Raw genomic sequence first — 21,498 nt, 5'->3', positions numbered from 1 at the left:
CGCGTAAATACTGCATGACGCTATTCGGTTTACCGATATCTCTTTATTATTTCGACTTGTGTCACTTACGAGCCGAGCGCGCAGGGTCGATTTCGGCAAGTGAATACGTGTTCGCGAGCAAAATTTCATCGAACCGAGCGCGTCAAACATTTTCGCCGGCTTGTCGGTACATGCATTTTGCTCAAAGGGTGTAGCGTTTTTTTTTATAAACATTACCACTGCGAACGGCAGCTTTTCATCGGAGAGCAGTCGTGGATAAGGTATTTCAGTGGAAAGAACTAATTAATAACAATAAACAAAAAAATACAGATATTGGGCGCCAGGCATGTACAGAGAAAGAAAACACAGTTGTATATTACTTAAACCTAAAATCTAAATCATATTGTAACTACTAAATCGACATAAATGTTCTTAATAATCTAACCACTAAATATAGTCTGTACGATATCGTTTAAAATGTACGTTAAGTTAAGACTGAAAATCGACTGAAAACCAGAACCTAAATCTACACTTAGCTGTTCTTGAGGCAATCCTGTTTCGAAGAGTAGCAGCGTGAGGTGGGCTCATATCTCTGCACTGTCTGTCGGCGATCCTGTTGGCCAAAACAACAAAAGGGGCCAGAATAAGGACACCATGAATCACTACAGCCGTAGCTACTGACTTAGAAATGGGAGCGAAGCAGCATGGGGCTTACGCTGTATCCATCTGTGGCAATATGGGGACACTACCCGTACCTTGGAACACTACTAGGACCTTGGATAATGTCTGTAACTTGGACTATAACCTTAGACACAGTCCGTCCATAAGATAATGGTACAAGGGAACACTACCCGTACCTTGGATACTACTAGGACCTTGGATAATGCCCGTACCTTGTAAATAGTCCGTACCTTGGACCCTAAAAATATGAAACTCTTGTTTAAAACCAAACAAGGTCTAATAAACAAAATAAACCTACCTCGAATTACTTCCGAGGGCTCAATAAAAAACAAAGAAACTGTCCTTTCTTCCACGTAACATTCTGGAGGACAAAAGAAAAGGGACGCTAACGTGCCAGCAAAATACAAATACAAGTTAAATTGGGACATCCAAAACTCTACCCTAAAAATATGCAGTAATAATATCGAATCTAAAAGGATAATATTTCATCTTTACCTGTTGCTTTGAAATAGCAGCTGATTCAGATTATACAGCAAGATTTAAATAATCACGATTTCTAAAAGCCGGGATGGTTAGGTTAGGCTACAGAGCGCTAAAAGCAAAAGTCAGTCGACAGCACAGAGAGTTGACAGAAGCGATGTTGACAGTGCCTCCACAGAGCGATAACAGGGTTGTGCCAAACGATAACAGGGTTGTGGACTAGAGAACGTAAAAATTCGTCAAATAAATTATCCGGCCGGAACGATAGGGAATCCGGTGATGATACGCCGACATCATATATCATAATCAAAGACATGTAATGAACTAAAAGTTACAAGCGGATGCACTGTTCAGTTATTAAAATTTTGGCATGTGTCAAATTTTTAAACATTTTCAGAGACTGAACCATTACATTTTCGGGTACACTAATGATGCTAATTTATTCTAACTGGTAAGCATGGTAAGGTAAGCAAAACCTCAACAGCTTCAGAGAATTAGGGAAAGTCATACCAAGTATTTCCCCAATGGCCCTCCAAATAAAGATAAAAAATTTTGATGCAGTATAGGTGTTACGTTAGGTTGTAGGTCTCTTGGCCAGTAGGCAGGACACAATGGACATGTTACTTGAGCACGGTGTTATTGCTAGATACACAGAATGTCCAACGTGCCACAGACAAGTGGAAATCAACAGAGAAACACTACAATTTACGTGCCAGCGACGTTACCAAGTGGACAGACGTGTGAGAAAGTGCAGATCTCGACAGAGTGGCAAAAGAGGCACTTGGTTTGCGTTGTCGAAGCTGAAATTGGAAGACATTCTGTACATGACAGTGCTAACATGTGTGTACATGATGTGGCTAAAGATGTCATTTCCGCGACAAAGCTTCATAATGAGGGAACTTTCTTGTTCAGCACACACCATCGTAGACTGGTCCTCATTTTGTCGCGAGATATGCATCAATTGGTGCACCAGAACGTCTGTTCCGCTTGGTGGGATTGGAAGAATTGTAGAGATTGATGAGACGAAATTCGGGAAAAGGAAATACAATAGGGGCCGGATCATCGAAGGACAATGGGTCTTCGGGGGTTTTGAACGTGAAACCAAGAAGGTCTTTTTAGTTCCAGTGGAAAATCGTACAGTTGCGACCCTCCTTGCAGTTATCAGGCAATGGATTTTGCCTGGAACAACCATTGTTTCTGACTATTGGAAGTCATACGACACATTGGAACATGAAGGGTTTAAACACCACAAAGTAAATCATTCCCTGAACTTTGTGGACCCCCAAGATCCGCTGATGGTGACTCACGGTGTCTGAAAGCCATGAGATCAATGGACAGGGGAAAGTAAAAATAAAAATGTGTATCTGATTTGGCACAAAATATGTAAAGACTCTGGAATCACACGCAAACAACAAACATTACCACAACTTACTGCAAATCCTAATGTCATAATTGAGTTCGAAAACGGATTAGTTATGGAAAGCCAATGGGGAGGAAGTTATCGTAGAAAACCAAGTAGCAATAGAAGATCATGAAATCATTCAAGAGATGGCGAGTGAGTGCGAAGTAGTTGTAGAAAAGGATAACGTTGAAATGGCGCATCGTGAAACTATCCAGGAGATGACAACAAATCATGAAATCATTCCAGAAATGGAAAGTGGATGGGAGAAAGTTGTTACCATAGAAAAGGATAACATGCAAATGGAGCATTACAATGAAATTATCCAGGACATTGATAATGTAGAAAATAAAGTAATGGAGACTAAAGGGACCAAGGACTTAAATTTGACCAATAATAAATCGGTAGTTTTAGAAACAAATTTTATAGATGATTCTAAAATTAAAGGAAATGAAGTTCAAAGTGAAACAACACCAAGTTTGCCAGAAAGCCAGCTTTTTACTTTTAGCACTAGTGCTAAAAGTAGATTAAGTAAATCACGTGATTTACTTTAACACTGAAGCGATAATATTACCATAGCAACCATAAACTTCATAATTAATTTGATTTCAGAATGACATATCGAGGGCTGAAAGGCAGGACCTCGTAACCCTCAAAATTATCGAAATTGAGATTTTCCTAAATTTCAATTAAGAATTACTATTGCCATCTATTGGGTAAATTCCCAAGTAAACAAAAAATCCGTTAAGGCGAAATCTGTATAAAACATTACCTCGTAAGTGTTTTCTGTCAGACTGGCAGCGCATTACCTCGTAACGATTCAGTCCGCCATTAGCCGTTATGATAATGAAAGGTGAGTGCCGAATACATCTTTAAATTTAATGAAATACTATTTTAATTTTACGTGTGTGTTTGTATTCTTGTGCTTTTATGATCAGATGATTTGTTTCTATACGATTATGATAATTTTAGTAGGTATTTCACTTAAAAACATTAATATTTATTAAAGGTAACAGTTACGAGGTTCTGCCGATTCGCATATTTTGAAGCTTTGAGGTTACGAGGATTTTCTTTTGGAGTTTTCCCAATTCAGAGGTAATTATTGTGCTTAATATCAATAAATTTCCATTTTTTAGTGCATTAGTTACCTCATTTTAATAATGCTTACATAAATCTTGCTTTCAGACGAATTTTATGGGATCACCATTAAAAAAATGTCGACGCGAACGAAAAAAATTCTGGCCTTAGCTGTTCAAAACCAAAGAGAGAATCAAGAAAACATTCCAGCTATAGCAAATTCAAGCCATAGGAATGAAGATTGTAATAAAGTTCTGAGCTCCGAAGATGTAGCGGAAATGATCCAGGAGGCAGTAGTCGTTTTTGAAGATGGCTTTTGCAGCGAATTAACTCCAGATATTTTTAAAACGGGAGATTCAGCGTCAAAAGATGAGCAAGAAAACCCATTGAGTTGTGGAAACAACTTGGTTAAAAAACAGATTAGAATATTATCCGATATTAATCTCCAAAAATATTCCGATCCAGTAATATCGGCCAAAGAGGACATAATGCAGATTGTTGTGGACTGTCAAGAACAAATCGTAGTGAAGTCGCCTGATCAAACGTCGCCAACAGAATCTCAGCAACAAACAGAATTACCTCCAAATATTTTTCAAATGGAAACTTCGGTGAGAAAGGAAAAACAGGAAGAACTACAGAGTCATGAAGTAAACTTGACAGAAGAAGAGACAGTAATGGAAACAGACATCTCAAGTTCAGATGATGAGACTCCCCTGATAAAACGAAAAAAAGGACAGAAAAAGAGAGATCTTAACAAAAAACTAAGAATGAGTGGAGGAAAATACATCGAATTTCGGAAACCAAAAGGTCAAAAAAATACATTTCACGACACTCCTCGGAATGAAAGACGTCTAAAAGATCGATGTAATTGTAAAGATCCTTCAAAACAGTGCCTGAAATTTACGGATGACGATAGAAACAGAATTTTTCCGAAATTCTGGTCCGACATGTCATGGGAGCAACGTAAAGTTTTTGTAGCGACCACAGTTCAAGTTTGTCCCCGGAAAAGACCCGAAGCAGATAATTCAAGACGATCAGTGACATTGAAATATCATTTGATTTTAAATGATGCTCACATTCCAGTTTGTAAGTTGATGTATCTCAACACACTAAACTTAGGAGAGTGGTCTGCAAGATCTTGGGCTTTATCAGCAAATAATGGGATGATAAAAAGTAATGAAGTCGATGTTTCTTTGAGGTCGAAACGAAAAGATATTTTTAAAGAAGATAGAGAATTCCTAGAGGCATTTCTGGGCAAATTAAATAAACTTCCATCCCATTATTGTAGAAAAGACACACAGCAACTGTATCTGGAGCAAACTTTTCAGTCCTGGAATGATCTGTTTAAGGTTTACCAAAAACAGTGCGCAGATAACAATCGTAATGTTCTTTCCTCTAAGCTTCTAAGGCAGATGGCAAAAAAAATGAAGATTGCTATTTTTTCGCCTCGAAAAGATCAGTGCGATGTTTGCTTTATGTTTAAGAACGGAAATGTACCTGAAGAAGATTACCAGAAGCACATCGAAGCAAAAAATACAGCTAGAGCTGAGAAAGAAAGAGATAAAGCAGATGCTCTAGAGAAAAGATGTCATGTTATTACAATGATGTCCAGGCTGTTAAACTGTCACCGCAGATTCCGGCAAGTACACTTTATTATAAAACTAAATTGTGCTGCCATAATTTTACATTTTATGATCTTGCCACTAAAGAAGTAGTATGCTATTGGTATAATGAGACCCAGGCAGATGGGCAGGCCTCAACCTACGCTTCATTTTTAGTTGATTTTCTTGAACACCAGTTTCTTAATAGGGGTGAAAAAAAACCTATTATAATTTATTCAGATGGGTGTACAGCACAAAACAGGAACGCGATTCTATCTAATGCTCTATTGTACTTATCTGAAAAACATAACATCAAAATAACTCAAAAATTTCTGGAAAAGGGTCACACACAGATGGAGTGCGACTCAGTACATAGCACAATAGAAAGGCGATTAAAAAATAAGGAAATATATCTTCCCAGTGACTATTTACGAATAACTAGCGAAGCCAGACAGTCACCACCATACAAAACAGAAACGAAAGATTTTGATTTTTTCAGAGATTTTAGTCAAAAGGATTTAATGAAGTATAGATCAATAAGACCATCTAAAACAGCAGTCGTTACCGAGATCCGCGCCTTAGAGTATTTTCAAGGTGTGATTAAATACAAACTAGACTTTAACGATAAATTATTTAGTGAGCTGCCCAATCGTCCGAACAAAATTAATTTCCAATTGACTAAATTTCCCCATTTGTACACTCAAAGAAACAAAATTACTAAAACGAAGTATGACCATCTTCAAACGATAAAAAAATGCATACCCCAAGATTGTTGGGCATTTTATGATAATCTTCCTTTCCATGCAAAATGAAAGCCGGAAAAGACTGCACATTTTTGTTTTTGTTTTGTTTATTTTGTAAAAATAAAGTTGTTTAGTAATATTTTTTTAATAAAATAATATTACTCTCTTCATAGTAAAAGTGGCTACCTCAAGTCTGTTAGTTATTTATTGTCACTTTTAATACGCTCCAAAGTGTTGAATTATTTTGTATCCAAATTATTATTTGTGTTTTTTTATCTTATAGTCTATTTTGTAGCAATAGAATTGTTAAAAACAGTTTTTTTCTAAATATTTTTAATAAATTGTTAGGTATTATTCCTTTAAACGTTGTTTTAATTATTAGTGCATTTCCTCGTAAACGGTTACTTTCAACCTCGTATCCGACAAAAATAACTATGTGAATAAAAATCAATCCAAATTTTATATCAAACAAACATGCTACTTGAAAATCAGACCCAAATAAAACTCCTTATTACATAATTCTTAAAAAATATTGAGTTTATTTGCTCTCCTGTAAAATTCATCCTCCACAAGTTACGAGGTCCTGCCTTTCAGCCCTCGATATGAATTATTCATTAACGTAAAAAGTAATAATACCTTGATACTTGATATATACGAGCATAAACTTGTTTGTAGAAAAAAATAATGTATGATATGTGTGATTTTATTTTGTTCGAAGGGATGGGACACTCCGCCTTCGGCGTCGTTTCCCAAGCTTCCCTATACACTTAAAATACCACTTTTAGCACTTATATCATAAATAACTATTATTTAACTGATTAATGTTATTTAAAAACTAAAAAACTTATATCAAATTTCAGGTTTGCGATTTTGACTTATACTTTTGACTTATTACTTATAAATCTGAACACATTTTAAAAAAGTTTTTGATAATAGGTATTTGTGTAGATTGACTACAAGTTGTATAACATAAATTTTACGACCGGTCTATCTAGTGGTCTGCAACATCGCCATGCATTCTGGTGCAAATGTGGGTCTGTTAATCTGTGACGTGACGCCCAACAGCCAAGAAAAACAGAAGCGTGGTTAATAATTTAGTAATTAAAAAAAAATTGCCTTTTAGATATAGTAGTAGATGTTAAAAAGTTTTGTGTTTAAATGGGGTTTGCCTTTAACAGTCAAAAAAAGTAAGTAGTAAAGTGTAACTTTCCGTAAGAATTCTTTATGTCATCGATCATGATCTGTCATCATGTTACCCTGATGTTTTGTATTTAACCTGATTTTGTTTTTTGCTCGTTTGTTTTACGGATAGGTGTAATCGCATAATTATTATTGATGTTTTACTTAATGTTAACATTACTACTTTTTCAGTGAATGTTCAAATCTGTTGTTTTTTGTTAAAGTTCGTTATTTAAACATATGTAATAATGTAATAGTGTATTGTACATATGCAATTAACACTAATCACATTTTTATGTTCATCATCATTTTCAATGCCCCCCGGTTGCATCTTTGTAAAGGACTGAATTTTTTCTGGGGATTTCTGGTGGGGAAAAAATATTTACTTGAGGATTCTTGGCCTGCTAGGTCCTAGTAACATTATAAAAAAATATTGTCTGGATTACTGTGGCGACATCTATTATCTTTGTATAAAATTATTCAATTCACTAAGCGGTTTAGCACAATACAAGAAACCTATTTACTTGATCAGCCGTTTGCACATTTTTATGTTGGATGTAGGGTTCCCAACCGTCCCGGTTTAGCCGGGATTAACCAGGAATCAGAAAGTTTGTCCCAGCGAAAGTTTTACCTTGGGCGGGACCTTAAAAATCCCGGAAATTTTTAACTTTTTAATCTTTAACAGTATTTTTACGATATTCAGAAATTTAGGGCAACCGGCAACGCTGCGAACTTTGACGACCGACTGCTCGACTGCCGCGTCGCGTCGCGCATACGCCGTAGTGTTGATTTCTCGAGGTGCGAGGTTGTGTGTGCGAGGTTAAATATTAAATAGTGATAAAATATCGTTAGTGCGCTGCGATTTGCGAAGATTGAGTCTGGCTTATTTTTCTTTTCGGCAATCTCGGCAGTAGGTAAAGAAAAGTTATTTGTAACATTGAGCATTTTGTTTTAATATATACTTAATTTCTGTTTATTAGATTTTATTGATAAAACGTAAAATGGAAGAAAATGAAGCTCCCCATTCCTCTCAACCTCAAAAAAAGAAAATTAAGCGCTATTGTACGTTCATTCCAGAATGGGAAGATATGTTCGAACATATCAAAAAGGTAGACGCTGAACATGGGATGTGCAAACTATGTAGTGCCCATTTTACAGTAAAGTTTGAGGGAAAAAGAGCAGTTGAAAATCATTGTAATAGTCAAAAACATAAGAATAATATTCGTGATTTAAAATCAAGTAAGTCATTGCGTACATTTTTTGTAAAAAAGTTTACTAAAGAAGAGGAAGAAGTTACCCTTATTGAAATAGTGAACACATACCATTCAGTTAGGCATCAAATAAGTTACAATGCTCAGGATTGTCATAACAAGTTCTACCCAAGTTAATCACTGATTCTAAAATTTTGCTCAAGATTTCTTGTGGAAGAACAAAAGCTGCGAGTATCGTGGAAGGTGTTTTAGCTCCAAAATCTCAAGAATGCTTACTAGATAATTTAAAAAAGTCGATTTACTATTCCGTGGCGTCCGATGCGTCAAATAGGAGAAATATAAAACTATTTCCGCTATGTGTACAATTTTTTTCTAGAAGTGGAGGAATTGTTCGGGGAGTTTTAGATTTCTATGAGGACTCAGATGAAACTAGCGAAGCTATTGCCAACCAAATTATTGAAAAATTACAAAATAATAATCTAAATCTTGAACATGTTACTAGCTATAGTGGAGATAATGCATCTGTCAATTTCGGTGTTCGCTGTTCAGTATTTCAAAAATTGAAGGCAATTAACAGTAAGCTAATTGCCAGTAATTGTAAATGTCACATTTTACATAACACAATAAAGTTTGCCAGCAAAGGATTAAATTTTGATATTGAAAGTTTTGTTATAAAATTATATAACGAATTTTCAAGTTCTGCCAAACGTGTACAAGCTCTAAAAAGTTTTTTTGAATTTGTAGAATTAGAATATAAGGATTTGTTAAGACATGTTGCAACTAGATGGCTATCTTTATTGCCAGCAATAGATAGGCTATTGTTAAACTGGCCAGCACTTAAATCATATTTCTTATCTGAAGGAGAAGAAAACTGTTCCAAAATAATTTGGGAAGTATTTAATGAAGATGACGAGGAATCGTTAGTTCTTGCACTACTTTATTTTGTTCAAAATATATTGGTAATATTTCAAAACATCATACTGAAATTAGAACATAATGAAACCACTGTAATAGAATTACATTCACTAATGAATAATTTAAAAGTTAATTTGGGGCAAAGACTATCCGACAAATTTTATGGTAATTCTGCCAACCGAATGATTAGAAAAATGACAGATAGTAAAAGGTTGCAATTTGAAAGACAGGCAGTATGCTTTTTGAACAGGTGTTTAAATTATTTGACAAATGGTATGATTTTAATAATGATTTTCTTGCAAGTTTGGCGTGTTTAGATTTGAAAAATAATAAGCTAGATTGGCAGAAAATACAATTGCTTCTTGATCTAATGGAAATAGATATAGATCAAGACGAGTTATATAATGACTATATATTAGTTAATAATATTATTGAAAATCTCGAATCTTTTTCTGAAAAAAATGTAATGGAAAAGTGGGTTCAGATTTTTAGTGCTGATGTTGCCAGTGATAACTTAAATGAAATGTTTAAATTAGTTTCCTACATAATGTCGATTCCTGTCGGCAATGCTTTTTGCGAACGTGTTTTCAGCATTATCGAAGCATTGTGGACCAAGGAAAGAAATCGATTGAGTATATCTCAGGTAAAATCAGAAATACAAGTAAGACTAAATTTTAATTTAAAGTGTGAGGACTTTTTGGCTCTAGTTAAATCAGATCAAAAACTGCTTCATGCTGCACGATCTCAACAAAAATATAGATTTAAGTAGCAATGAAAAGTAAAAAGCGTTTATTTTGTGGTTTAATTGTTATTTTTGCCAATAATATTTATTAGTTTTTTTAAGTAGGTACTTACTTACCATTCACCTACACTTCCTAATTACCAAAGTTATCTATATGTTATGTTTTATGTTTATAACTCTATGTTATATTTTTTCCTACTTATCTATGTTATGTTTCATGTTTAAAAATAAAAAATTCTAATATTTACTGTTTTGTTTGAATTATTTAAAAGCTTAAAGCTAATTGTCCCGGAATCGCCGATGCTCAAGTTGGGAACCCTAGTTGGATGCCATTGTTTTCGGGATTCCCCGGTATTGGTAGTTTGAAGTGTTTGAACTTTTTAGTTGTGGTTGGAGTTTTTTAATGCTTTAGTCAAATATGTCGAATAAATATAGAAGTGTTTGAGAGCAAATAAATGGGTTAAAAGGAATTTATTTTTGAATTTATAAATAGGCGCTTATAAATAAATTTTCATTAGGATGGATTGCCCCCGATTTACAAGACGAAAAAAAAGCTTTTTGTAAGGTATGCAGATGTTCACTAATTGCCCACAAAAAGGATCTGCTGCTGCATAGTAAATCCAAAAAACACATCCAGGCAATGAAGAACTCCAGAGCCCGTATTCTTCTAAGCGCTTTTAGACGCTCAGCGTATATGACGTTAATTTTCGCTGAGCGCGCGCTTAATTAATGACTTACGTATTTACTGATTGCGCTGAGCGCTTTGAAAACGGTTGCCATAAAGGATCGTTTTGCTTGTCGAACTGTCAGTGAAAATCGAAAAAATTGTGATTTTGTGTGTTAACTCTTTGGTGAAAATTACTATTTCTTCTATAAATTCCGCAATAAGGAATTGATAATTTACGACTTGGCAGCTATAAATGTTCAAAACATCGAAAATGCTGAGAAGCGTCTTCAACATTTCCCTCGTATAATAAGAATAATGACATACATAGAAAAATAGCTTGACATAACTCAATGATAGGTTATGAAATTCACGTAACATTGACATTTTTCATTGTTATATCCGTCAGTTATCAACTTTTAACTATTAGCTACATTAGAAAGTGTGATGTTGCCAATATGTGCTCAACGCGTATCCAGAACACGATTCGCATGGCAACGAGACAAGCAAATCGACTGCCTTGCGTTTCACTGATCGAATATTGCGCTCACCGCTTTAAAAGTGTAACGTTTTCATGTCAAAGTTACAGAATACGGACCCAGGGCTGGTCCTAGTAAGAAAATCACCGAATTTATGCCACTACATATTTCCAAGCAAATAAAAATAGCCGAGTTAAAAATAGCTGTCTTTACAGCGGAGCATTGCTCTGAACTGCTTAAGAGAGTACACAGATCGAAATGTACAGCACTGCTTTTAAATGTGATTGCCCCATGCTTGGGTGGAAGGGTAGCAAAAACTAATTAAAAAAAACACTATCCAATATTTACAGGAAAAAATGCTGCTAAACTAGCAATAAGACAAAAGGCTTTGGAACTGGAAAGTAACAGACAAAAACTGGAATCGAAGAAGCTTGCTTTTCAAAAAGAAAAGTTCCTCCAAGAGAAAGAAGAAAGAAAAGCCTTAATGCAATTGTTGGAAAAGCAGCAGATATTATTAAATCCCCTCATAAAAAAACATATAAAAATAATAATTAATTATAATAAAAATATTTATAATAAAGTAAATTTGTTTGCTCCACCTACATATAAGTATTTTGTTCATGTTTAATAACAGCTAAACTTTTTAAATTATAATATTATTCTATGTCCCGTCTCCCTTTTCAAACTTAAAATGAAATGAAAAACTCAGTTCCAGGCCTCTCTGAAAAGTTAGAAATCATCACAATCCATTTGGTTTTATCCAGAGAATAAGTTCCTATTTGTTTGGGTGTGATTTTAGTTTCTATGATCTTAGAAGAACTGATTTTATGATGTTTTTTTTGTTTTACTGTTTTGTTTTTTATAGTTAATATCCAGTTAGATTTGTCCAACTACATAAGTGTTCCTTTTTTGTTTCAAGTTTTGTAAATTTTGTATACCTACCTACATAGTTTTAGGCATAGTATGTTTTATATAGGTAGGTATAATCTTAAGGACTGAAACTTTGTTGTTATCTTTTGTATTTATAGCTAATCATTCTGATGTTGTCCATGTTAATAAAAATAAAGCTATTTGAAATAATACAGTTTTATTTACATCGTAAATACATTTAAGAAGTCAAATTTTAAAATATTTAAACTTCCATAAAGTTTTTTAATATCTTTTATCTTTGTATTTTTCTATACGTATATGATTGGGGCATTGTGGCATTTTGCATTCAGTATTTATATATTACACCCTTTACTGTTGCTTTTGCTTTTAGAGTGGTAAGTAGATAAATTATTATGTAACCTGACGTAACCGGCCTGAACGAGAGGGAATCCGGTGATGATAGGCCAGTCATCATATATTATATATAAAAAAGACATGTAACGAACTAAAAACGTTACAATATATTAAAAGGAGCGTAAATGCAAGTAACGAGTTGCGGAAAAGACAAAAAGAGATGGGGTTGAAAGAAGGTGAAACAAAAAAAATGATACTTGATGTTCGCACAAGATGGAATTCTTGCTATTATATGCTAGAACGATTCAGGCAGTTAGTATCTATTGTAGGAACAATACTTTTGGCTTGACCAGAAACACCCCCGATGACCTCAAGCGATGAACTGGAATGTGTCAAAGAAATAATAGAATTACTATGCCCCTTTGAGAAATTAACAAAAGAATTTTCTGGAGATAGTTACGTAACAGTGAGCAAAGTTATTCCACTAATTAGTTGCGTCCGGGAAGTAGTAGAAAATATTAAACCTAAGAATGAAATGAATTTACAATTCAAAGTGGAAATAATAAAGCAATTAGCACGAAGGTTTGATAATATAGAATAATCTGGCCATTCTTGCCATTTCAACCACTCTTAATCCAAGATTCAAGCTTATGCATTTCAAAAATGCTATAGCCAAAGGCAAAGTAATTAATTATTTAACAAATGTGTACGGGAATATAACAACTCACCTACGACCAAGAATGATACATCTGATGAGTCTGATAAAGATGATTCGGAATTCGACATTTGGAAATATCATAAACAGTTGACACACAAGAATATGAAAAACAAATCATCTGCTACAGCTACAACAGAAACCATTAGCGAAACAGAAGTCCAGATGTACCTAACGTCTCCTGTTACACCAATAAAAAGAGACGCTATAGAAATTTGGGATTTGGGAAGATATGAAATCGCTTTTTCCAAAACTTGCAAAGATTGCAATGATATACCTCCCTATCGTAGCTACGTCTGTGCCAAGCGAATGCTTGTTCTCGGAAGCTGGGGCTACTATAACTCAAGACAGAAATAGACTTCTGGGAACTAGATTATCAAAACTTCTTTTTCTTAACTCCATTTCAAAATTATTAAATTCAAAAAAATAAATTGTGTTTCTCAAAATAAATATTTTTATATGTGTTTTCTATTACTATCCAATTTATTTAGTTTAGTAAAAAAAGTTCTGTTAAATATGTATAGGTAAATATAGCTAAATACTTTCTTTTGTAGTTTCTATGTTTTTGAAATGTCCCTTCATCTTCATAGTCCCTTCCCTGACCACGTTTTAAGTCGTGCCTAAATAAGAAAAAATATAACATCGCATAAACATCGATGTATCGATTTTTATACCGATGTTTTTTTAACATCGATACTTGTCACCGAAACATCGATGTTTTTATGAACGATGTTGCATCCCCAGTCGTACTTGTGCATTTGACACAGAAAATGCGTGATTATTATATATTTTGTTTCTATTTTTCGGGTGACGAGGCCAAAAGTGCTTGGATAAAATTAAGAAATAATCATAGAGATGCTCTACGACGACAGAAACGTCTGAGAAGAAGTAGAGTTGGTGCTACAGACATCAAACCATGGAAGTTCCAAGCTCAAATGGAATTCTTGTTGCGGTATATGGTGAATGAAAGCCGTGATACCAATTTTATGGATGATGTCGAAGATCGTTCTGAAACACCTAGTGAAGAAGAGCAACATATAGAATTTGAAAGCCTACATTCTGATGACCCTGCTAACAACGTGGAGAATGATGAAGCATCGGTTTTACCACAAAATTTCAACGTTGATACGGATGAGGATGATACAGGTAATTCGCCTGCAAATTATGAGCCTGCTATACCGCCACCGTCCCAATCAAAGAAGAAGGTGAAAAAAGTCGATATTGACAGCTTATTAAAGAAAACCATTGAGCAACGCGAAGAACGGGCAAAACAAAGAAAGCAAGGAAGAAAAAGATTGAAAGAAAGAATAGCTCCTAAGGACGATTTGTACCTGTTTTTTATGTCAATGTATGAGCAGACCAATAAAATGCCCCTACAATCACAGCACGTAGTCCGAAGAAACGTATTTCACACCGTCTCGCGCGAGCAGGCACGCCTTTTGAATATTTTTGAACCACCACTTCTCACGAATAATGAAAGTCAACTTCGACCAAGCGAGAATAGGCAAGGCCCGAATGCAAACAATTGGTTACAAATAAATTATTCAAGAAATAGGCTACCTTCCCCCTGCTATAATGGAAGGATGGCTTCACGGGAAACTAATCCACATTCCAGTTCTGCTTCAGCAAGTTCTTCAGGGCAACCTTCTCCCTGATATGAAGAAATGATGGCTCGACGACGTGAAACTAATGTATACAGACCGGACCACCGTAGTAGTAACATAGGCAGAACCGGACGAATTAGCGTATACCCGTCCGCCGGATAAAAAACAGGCGAAAAAATGCGATAAAATAAAAATAGGTAGATATGTGATAAGAATGTTACAGAATTTGTATTTATTCGTGTTTTAATAGCCAAAACGAATACATAGATTCTCGCTACAGCTCTCGTGTCAAATTTATTTTTTAAGTAAAATAATGGATGTTTAAGAAGTTCGTGAGAAAATTCAAATTGGAAATCGTAAAATGGTATTTCCAAAATAGGTCTTATCGGGACATACAAACAATTTTTCCAAACAATTTTTGTAAATAGGCCAATTCCATCTTTACCTACTATATCAAGAGTTATTAATAATTTTGAAACACATGGGTGCGTGTCCCCACAAAAACACAAAAAGCCTGATGTGTTGATTAATGAAGAACAGGAGTTAAAGCAAGTGTTTGGGATGGTTTTGTAGGGGAGCATATGATTGGTCCATTTTTTATAGAGGGTAATTTAACTGTTGCAAAGTATTTGGACTTCTTACAGCAGCAGATTGTCCCTAGAATTCGTGAGTTATTGGGAGAAAAATTCCACAATGTCTGGTTTCAACAAGATGGTTGCCCTGCACACAATGCCCGTATTGTTCAAGAATATTTGAACAATACTTTTCCCAACCGTTTAATTAGTGGATATGAAACTATTTTATGGCCCGCTAGATCACCAGATCTTTCTCCTAATGATTTCTTTTTGTGGGGTTATGTAAAATCCAAAGTGTATGGTCATAATAGGGCTAATAATCTTGATGAGCTTCAAGTAAAAATACGAGAGGCTTTCCAAACTATTAGCCCTAATATGTTAGCCAATGTCATACGGGGATTTTACGACCGCAGGCTTCTGTCTAGCACAAGAAGGTGGTCTTTTTAAACACTTGTTATAACTTTTTTTTATTTAGAGTAAAATTTTAGTTTTTTTCTGGATTAGACAATTTATTTATTTTTAATTTTGGCTTGTAAACACACTCAAATAATAACTATTTAAGTATTTTTATTTTAAATGTTACCTTAAGTAACTTAAAATGAAAATAATAAATACTCGGCACTCCTCGCGTCGTATCCCTAGTGTCACGACCGACCCGTCCAAACACAACTGCAACTGCGTACTGCCTGACCAGCCGACTAGCCGGCACTGAATCTCTAGTACGAACGCAAATCGGGTAAACGTAAATTCGTCCGGCAACTTGCTATGTTACTAGTAGCCTGGTCTTTGCAATGAGAAACGATAGCTCTACGCCGTGAACCTTCTGAGCTTGTCTCTCATATTAACAACTTTACGGAGTAAATACCATGTGGCTATTTTAGTGTGTAACATATGGGATTCTTATTAATATTTTATAAATATTTATATTGCCGAAAGTAGGTGCATATTCGATAATCATACTAGGTGCACTTACAATGCTTGCAAGTCAAGTAGTATATGTATACTACTTGATATAGAGGATAGGGCAAAATATATAAAAATTACATAATTGAAGAATCCTCATTTCAAAAAATTCATCAAAATGTTATTGACTTGCAATATTATTCTAAGTGCACCTAATTTGATTATCGAACATGCCCCAACTTTCGGTAATATTGGTATTTTGTTAGTGCAATTAATAAAAAAAAATCCCCATACCTATGTTGCACACTAAAAAGACCACACCACACGTATATCTATCTATGTTTTTATGTGCTATTTACTAGTATTAACTTTGTTACGTATTACGAATTTTATCAAAAAGGTCAAAACTTACCTCAAAAATACTGCCAGTTTTTCTTTGCTATCAATTGGTGTTTGAGCATTGCATCCTTCGGAGTAAATAATAGGTTTTATCATGTTATAAACTTCTTCAAACTCTTTTCGATTAAGGCGGAAGTAGTTTAAAAATCGTTCATTTGACAATTTTCTTGTCAATACAAATTCCCCGTGAGTTCGTCTTTTTTTCATATATTCGCTATTCCCTAATTTCACTTTTCTTGACTTCTGATAAAGTAATAATAGTGTTTGTAACTCGGTATCCGAATCTGACTCGGAGCTTAAATCCAGATAATATTCTTTCAGCATGTTTTTATTTAATTACTCCCCAAAAAAAATTTCCCCACATTCTACACATTGACGGGCTCGTGACAGTCTGTAATTAAATATTTTATTTTGCTCATTACCAGTAACACTTCGCCTCGGATACGGTCGCATCAAATTTTCTGTTAGCGGAAAGGCTTCATCGCCCACAAAAACGTATGGAAAAGGCACTTCGTCTGTAGTAAATGAGTAGATTGTGGAAGACCCAAGGTTTGTCTCATCATTTTTTGCCTGGGAGAAAATATTTCCATCGCTAAATCTCCCCATTAACCCCACATCAAGTACGGTAAATTTATAATTTGCATCAACAGCAGCCATTAAAACAATGGAAAACTGTTGTTTATAATAACTGTAGTAAGAGGTCCCAGTTTTTGGTGGTTGTTTAATGTGGTTGCTATATGTTTCCCATCGATAGCTCCTACGCAATGAGGGAAATGCCATTTTTTTCAAAATCCAATGAAATAGCTTGCCACACTTCAGTAGTCGGTTTGGGCAAATACAGTGGTTGCATATTGGTCCATATTGCATCAGATACTTCATTTACTATTTTAGCAACTGTTCTGTAAGTACCTGCAAAGAGGTTAAAATTATGAAACTGATTTTTAAATATACCATATTATATTATAACCTTAAAAATAAATTTAATGTAAAACTATTAAAAAATAAATTTTGTTAGAGGTAATGAGGTAAAAAACATTTGGGCAAAGCTACGTAACTGCCATCGAGATGCATTACGAAGACAAAAAAAGTCTAAAAAGCGGAGCTGCTGCCGTTACCTTAAAACAATGGAAATTCCAAAAGCAGATACAGTTTTTAGTCCAGTATATGGTAACACACCACGCGAAGGGAATTTGGAGCAAGATAGCGAGGATGATGACCCACCACAGGAGTCCGTAGAAACTGAAGATCTTGAGAGCGAAGAAATAACAAGCGACATTCCAAATGATAACGAGCAAATTAAAAATGTGGAAAATGACGTGGTGGAGCTTGTCATCTCTGGTACTAGTGGGCAGCAAAATCACGAAAAACAAAACAAAAGTGTCAAACGTAAGGTATCTGCTGAAAATTTGTCAAAAGACAAAACCCCATCTGTTTCTAAAATTAAAAAAAGCGAAGATATACAGGGTTTAATAAAAGATTCGGCAAAAAAGAGCCGAAGAGAGAACAGTTGAAAGAAACAAAATGGTGGAATTGCAGAAGCCTTTAGATGATCATCTTTACCATTTTTTTATGTCCATGTACCATAAACAAAAACATGCCCCGTTATTACCAACATATGGCCGAAAAAATGTGTTCGCGGCTGTGTCGCAAGTGGGGGCTAAATACCTAACAATTCCGAATTCGAATCAACAAAACCCTCAGCAAGGAGCTTATCCAAATACACATGGTTACTCGCATATTCCACAAATCCATTCATCTCACTTATTTGTACCTCACTTATTTGTACCATTAACACCTTCAAGTTCTCTGAGTAACCAACATCACAATTGTAATCCTCCCAAACCAAACTCCTATTACCGACGACTCCTGTTTATCCATTACCACAACACCTCTTTTGTCACCCACGAATACCGATTATGTTAATTTACAATTAGCTAGCAGGAATAATCAGCCAGCTACAACCGGTAGCTCTTACTTGCCTGTTAGAGCAACACCTGTTCAAGCCGTTACTTCCAATGATATTGGACATTTTTTTAGTAACTTTTCACCGTACATACAACATACATATTTAAATAACCTTTGTTAACTTTCGCATTAAAATGTAAAATGAATTAAAATATTACTTACCTTAAACAAATCGCTAGTTTTTCTTTACTTAATGTTGGTTTTTGGGCGTTACAACCATCTGAATGAATACTGTTTTCTATAATATGATGCACTTCATCAAATTTCTCTCTGCTTAACAGAAAATAGTTTGAAAAAATAGGGTTAGAAAATTCGGACACTAGCGCAAATTCCCCATGAGTACTTCTCTTTTTCATATAATTGCTCTTCCAAAATGATTTTTTTCTCTTTGATGGGCTGTATAACAAAACTATTTCTTCAAATTCTGCATCAGAATCTGATTCGGAACTGCCCAGGAACAAATCCATGATAAAAACAATTATTTAAATAAGTTTAAACTCTACCATCACATCAACTATAGCACAGACTGCGTCTCAAATGTGCACTCACACTGCGTGACACGTATTAAACCGGTGCTATTTTCAGTTAGTTGTCTTTTTCTGTTCAGATATAATTGCGACGACCATCGCATCGTTTTGGTTTTTTCTCCTTTTTCTTTTTTAATAAACTACTTAAAATTATAAAATACGCAGCACGTTCAGCGTCATCAGAATCTGAATCAGCCATATTTATGCACTACCTACTACTACTACACAAGAAAATGCTCACCACATTTATGGATCGATTCCGTACAAGGCAACGCCTCGTGCGTCCACTATTCAGGTCACCCAAAAATATATTTCTTCCCGAGGCCGAACCGAATCCGAGGCAAATGGTTCGGCCTCGGATTGCCTCATTCGCGTTCGTGCTCATATGCGTACCCGTCTTTATGCATAACATCACCAAGCGCCATTTGACGAATTTTGAGATTTTATCGCCATCTAGTGTCAAAAGGTGTAATCTATCTATAAAAAAATAATTGGCTTATAGAAACCTTTATTTAAAAAAATAAGTTTGAAAATGCTAAACGCCAAATTCTCTATTGGCTTATTTTCATTACGCATTACCAGACCAAGTTTATGTTGTAAAAAATCACACAAAGATGTCAATACGAGAGTTAAGCAAAACATGACTAACCGCCAATTTTAGCTGTTATTCTGTCGCTTGGTCATGTCGTGCTTAATGGTTTTCATGGACTCGTCAGTTTAACAGTAAGCAGCCAGTATTGGACTGCCAGTATTAGGCCATAACGGTTCAATGATTGTAGTTTTTTGTGCTTCTTGTTAAAAATGATGCAAAGAACAGCATTAATGGTTAAACGTACCAGAGAAATATCTAGTAAGGTAAAGTACCGGGTGGCCAACTAAGAATGGACGCCGGCTGTATCTCAGAAACTACTTATCGTATAACTTTTGGAAAAAAATTCTAATAAGTAAATCTTATTTTGAAATCGCTGGAAATTATTTTCAAGTTCGAAAAATGCCCGCTAGGGGCGTTTCTCTAATAGATAATCAGAAAACAAGGTTTTTCTCAAAAATACGCAGGTTAACAGGTATTTTAAATATTACTATTGTAATCATCGAGAAATTTATATTTTTTTTTTAAATAAAGTATTTTGCTCTATCTCATGAAATAAAGTGGTGGGGCAAGGTTAAACTTGCTTTTATTAAAATAAGGATAACTCTGATTTAGATTACGCGATTTAAACAAACTAGGGCTCGTTTAAAAGAGCCTTTCTTTCTTAATGATCTCCAGTATAAATTTTGTTTCCACAATTTTTTTCCTGGTAGCTAGAGGGCGCTGTTTGATAATAGATATTGCGCTTGATAACAGATATTGTTGTTGATAACAGATATTGCGCTTTTGCGTAAAAAATGTAAATAGGAGGCTATATTACTCTTTGCACGGTTAAATAGAGCACAAAATTTCCAAAATATCAGCGCAAACCGCAACTTTTTCTTCTCTCTAACCGGAGATATTAAGAGAACAAATCATGTTAGGCTGCCGCTTGGGATTATATGGTCTAAAAATTATAGTAGTAGGCTAGGAAACAAAAAGAGATAAACTAGTTACTTCAAAATATCAAAACATATATTTTAATTTCATTTTAATAACATTTAATTATTATTTATCCATGTTCGTTCTTGATTCGACCCCATAAATTAAAACCCAGGCATATTGAATCCGATGCTCAAGAAGTTTCTTCGTGCTTATACAGGCATATCAAGGAGAATCAGGATATGCAGACCTGTAAATACCTTATTCTTTGGTCCGATAGCTGCGGCGGCCAAAACAGAAATATTAAAGTAGTTTTAATGTTAAAAGCTATTTTGGAAACTCATCCTTTTTTGCACAAAATTACCATGCGTTTTTTGGTTTCGGGACACAGTTTTCTCCCTAACGATAACGATTTTGGTGATATCGAATGCGCAACATTATGAAAGCATGCAGAAAGAAAAACCCTGTTATTATTCACAGAATGAACAAGGAAGAATTTTTTGGTACTGCTGTTTCAGAAAAACTTATCGTGAATAGAAAAACAGATATTGAAAATAAAAAAATTGATTGGTTGAACATTAGAGAGATTGAAATTCAGAAAGAACGACCATGCAAAATATTTATAAAAAATGACTGCAAGTAGCGCACAAGAAATCGACTTATCGAAAAAGCGGGGAAAGCGTTCTCCCTTATCAGTACCGAAATTCAATACATGCCTTGAACAACTCTGGCCTAATGGCAAACCTGTTCCAGACTGTTCCTGAGAAGAAGCTTGAAGATTTAGAATTTTTAATGACTTTTATTCCAAAAGATTTTTTATAAAATCTGGTAGGAAATGGTAATATTGAAGATGATTTAGATGGATTCATCGGTCCACTAGATTTTGACACAAATCAAGATGAAGATATTTAGGGATATACAGAAGA

General features: G+C 34.8%; 3 protein-coding genes across 3 annotated transcripts; all 3 read left to right on the top strand.

The window, feature by feature from the left end:
- The first annotated feature begins 1,751 nt into the window (after positions 1-1,751).
- Positions 1,752-2,456, top strand: LOC115879561. The gene has a single exon (XM_030896455.1). It carries the CDS (start codon positions 1,752-1,754, stop codon positions 2,454-2,456), a length of 705 nt encoding a protein of 234 aa, XP_030752315.1.
- A 901-nt stretch (positions 2,457-3,357) lies between these two features.
- On the top strand, positions 3,358-13,713 carry LOC115879560. The gene is made up of 6 exons (XM_030896454.1): positions 3,358-3,392; positions 3,549-3,634; positions 3,725-5,259; positions 8,120-8,378; positions 11,501-11,642; positions 13,644-13,713. Exons 3-6 carry the CDS (start codon positions 3,754-3,756, stop codon positions 13,711-13,713), a joined length of 1,977 nt encoding a protein of 658 aa, XP_030752314.1. The 5' UTR covers positions 3,358-3,392; positions 3,549-3,634; positions 3,725-3,753.
- Positions 13,714-13,859: 146 nt separating this feature from the next.
- Positions 13,860-14,744, top strand: LOC115879559. Its single transcript, XM_030896453.1, has one exon. The coding sequence runs from the start codon at positions 13,860-13,862 to the stop codon at positions 14,742-14,744; it is 885 nt and encodes a 294-aa protein (XP_030752313.1).
- The last annotated feature ends 6,754 nt before the right edge of the window (positions 14,745-21,498 follow it).

Source organism: Sitophilus oryzae, unplaced genomic scaffold, assembly GCF_002938485.1.
Source record: "Sitophilus oryzae breed Bouriz unplaced genomic scaffold, Soryzae_2.0 scaffold_1582_pilon_pilon, whole genome shotgun sequence".
In the NCBI taxonomy this organism is placed as follows: domain Eukaryota; kingdom Metazoa; phylum Arthropoda; class Insecta; order Coleoptera; family Curculionidae; genus Sitophilus; species Sitophilus oryzae.
This window is presented reverse-complemented; position numbering and strand designations above follow the sequence as displayed.

What these genes read in the sequence shown, in the direction of transcription:
- LOC115879560 (XM_030896454.1), top strand. Translation starts at nt 3,754, where the DNA reads ATGTCGACGCGAACGAAAAAAATTCTGGCCTTAGCTGTTCAAAACCAA. An exon ending in GTCACCGCAGATTCCGGCAA is followed by an intron (nt 5,260 to 8,119) that starts GTACACTTTATT and finishes TCTGTTTATTAG; the next exon opens with ATTTTATTGATAAAACGTAA. An exon ending in TATTCGTGATTTAAAATCAA is followed by an intron (nt 8,379 to 11,500) that starts GTAAGTCATTGC and finishes CAATATTTACAG; the next exon opens with GAAAAAATGCTGCTAAACTA.
- LOC115879561 (XM_030896455.1), top strand. Translation starts at nt 1,752, where the DNA reads ATGGACATGTTACTTGAGCACGGTGTTATTGCTAGATACACAGAATGT.
- LOC115879559 (XM_030896453.1), top strand. Translation starts at nt 13,860, where the DNA reads ATGCGTGATTATTATATATTTTGTTTCTATTTTTCGGGTGACGAGGCC.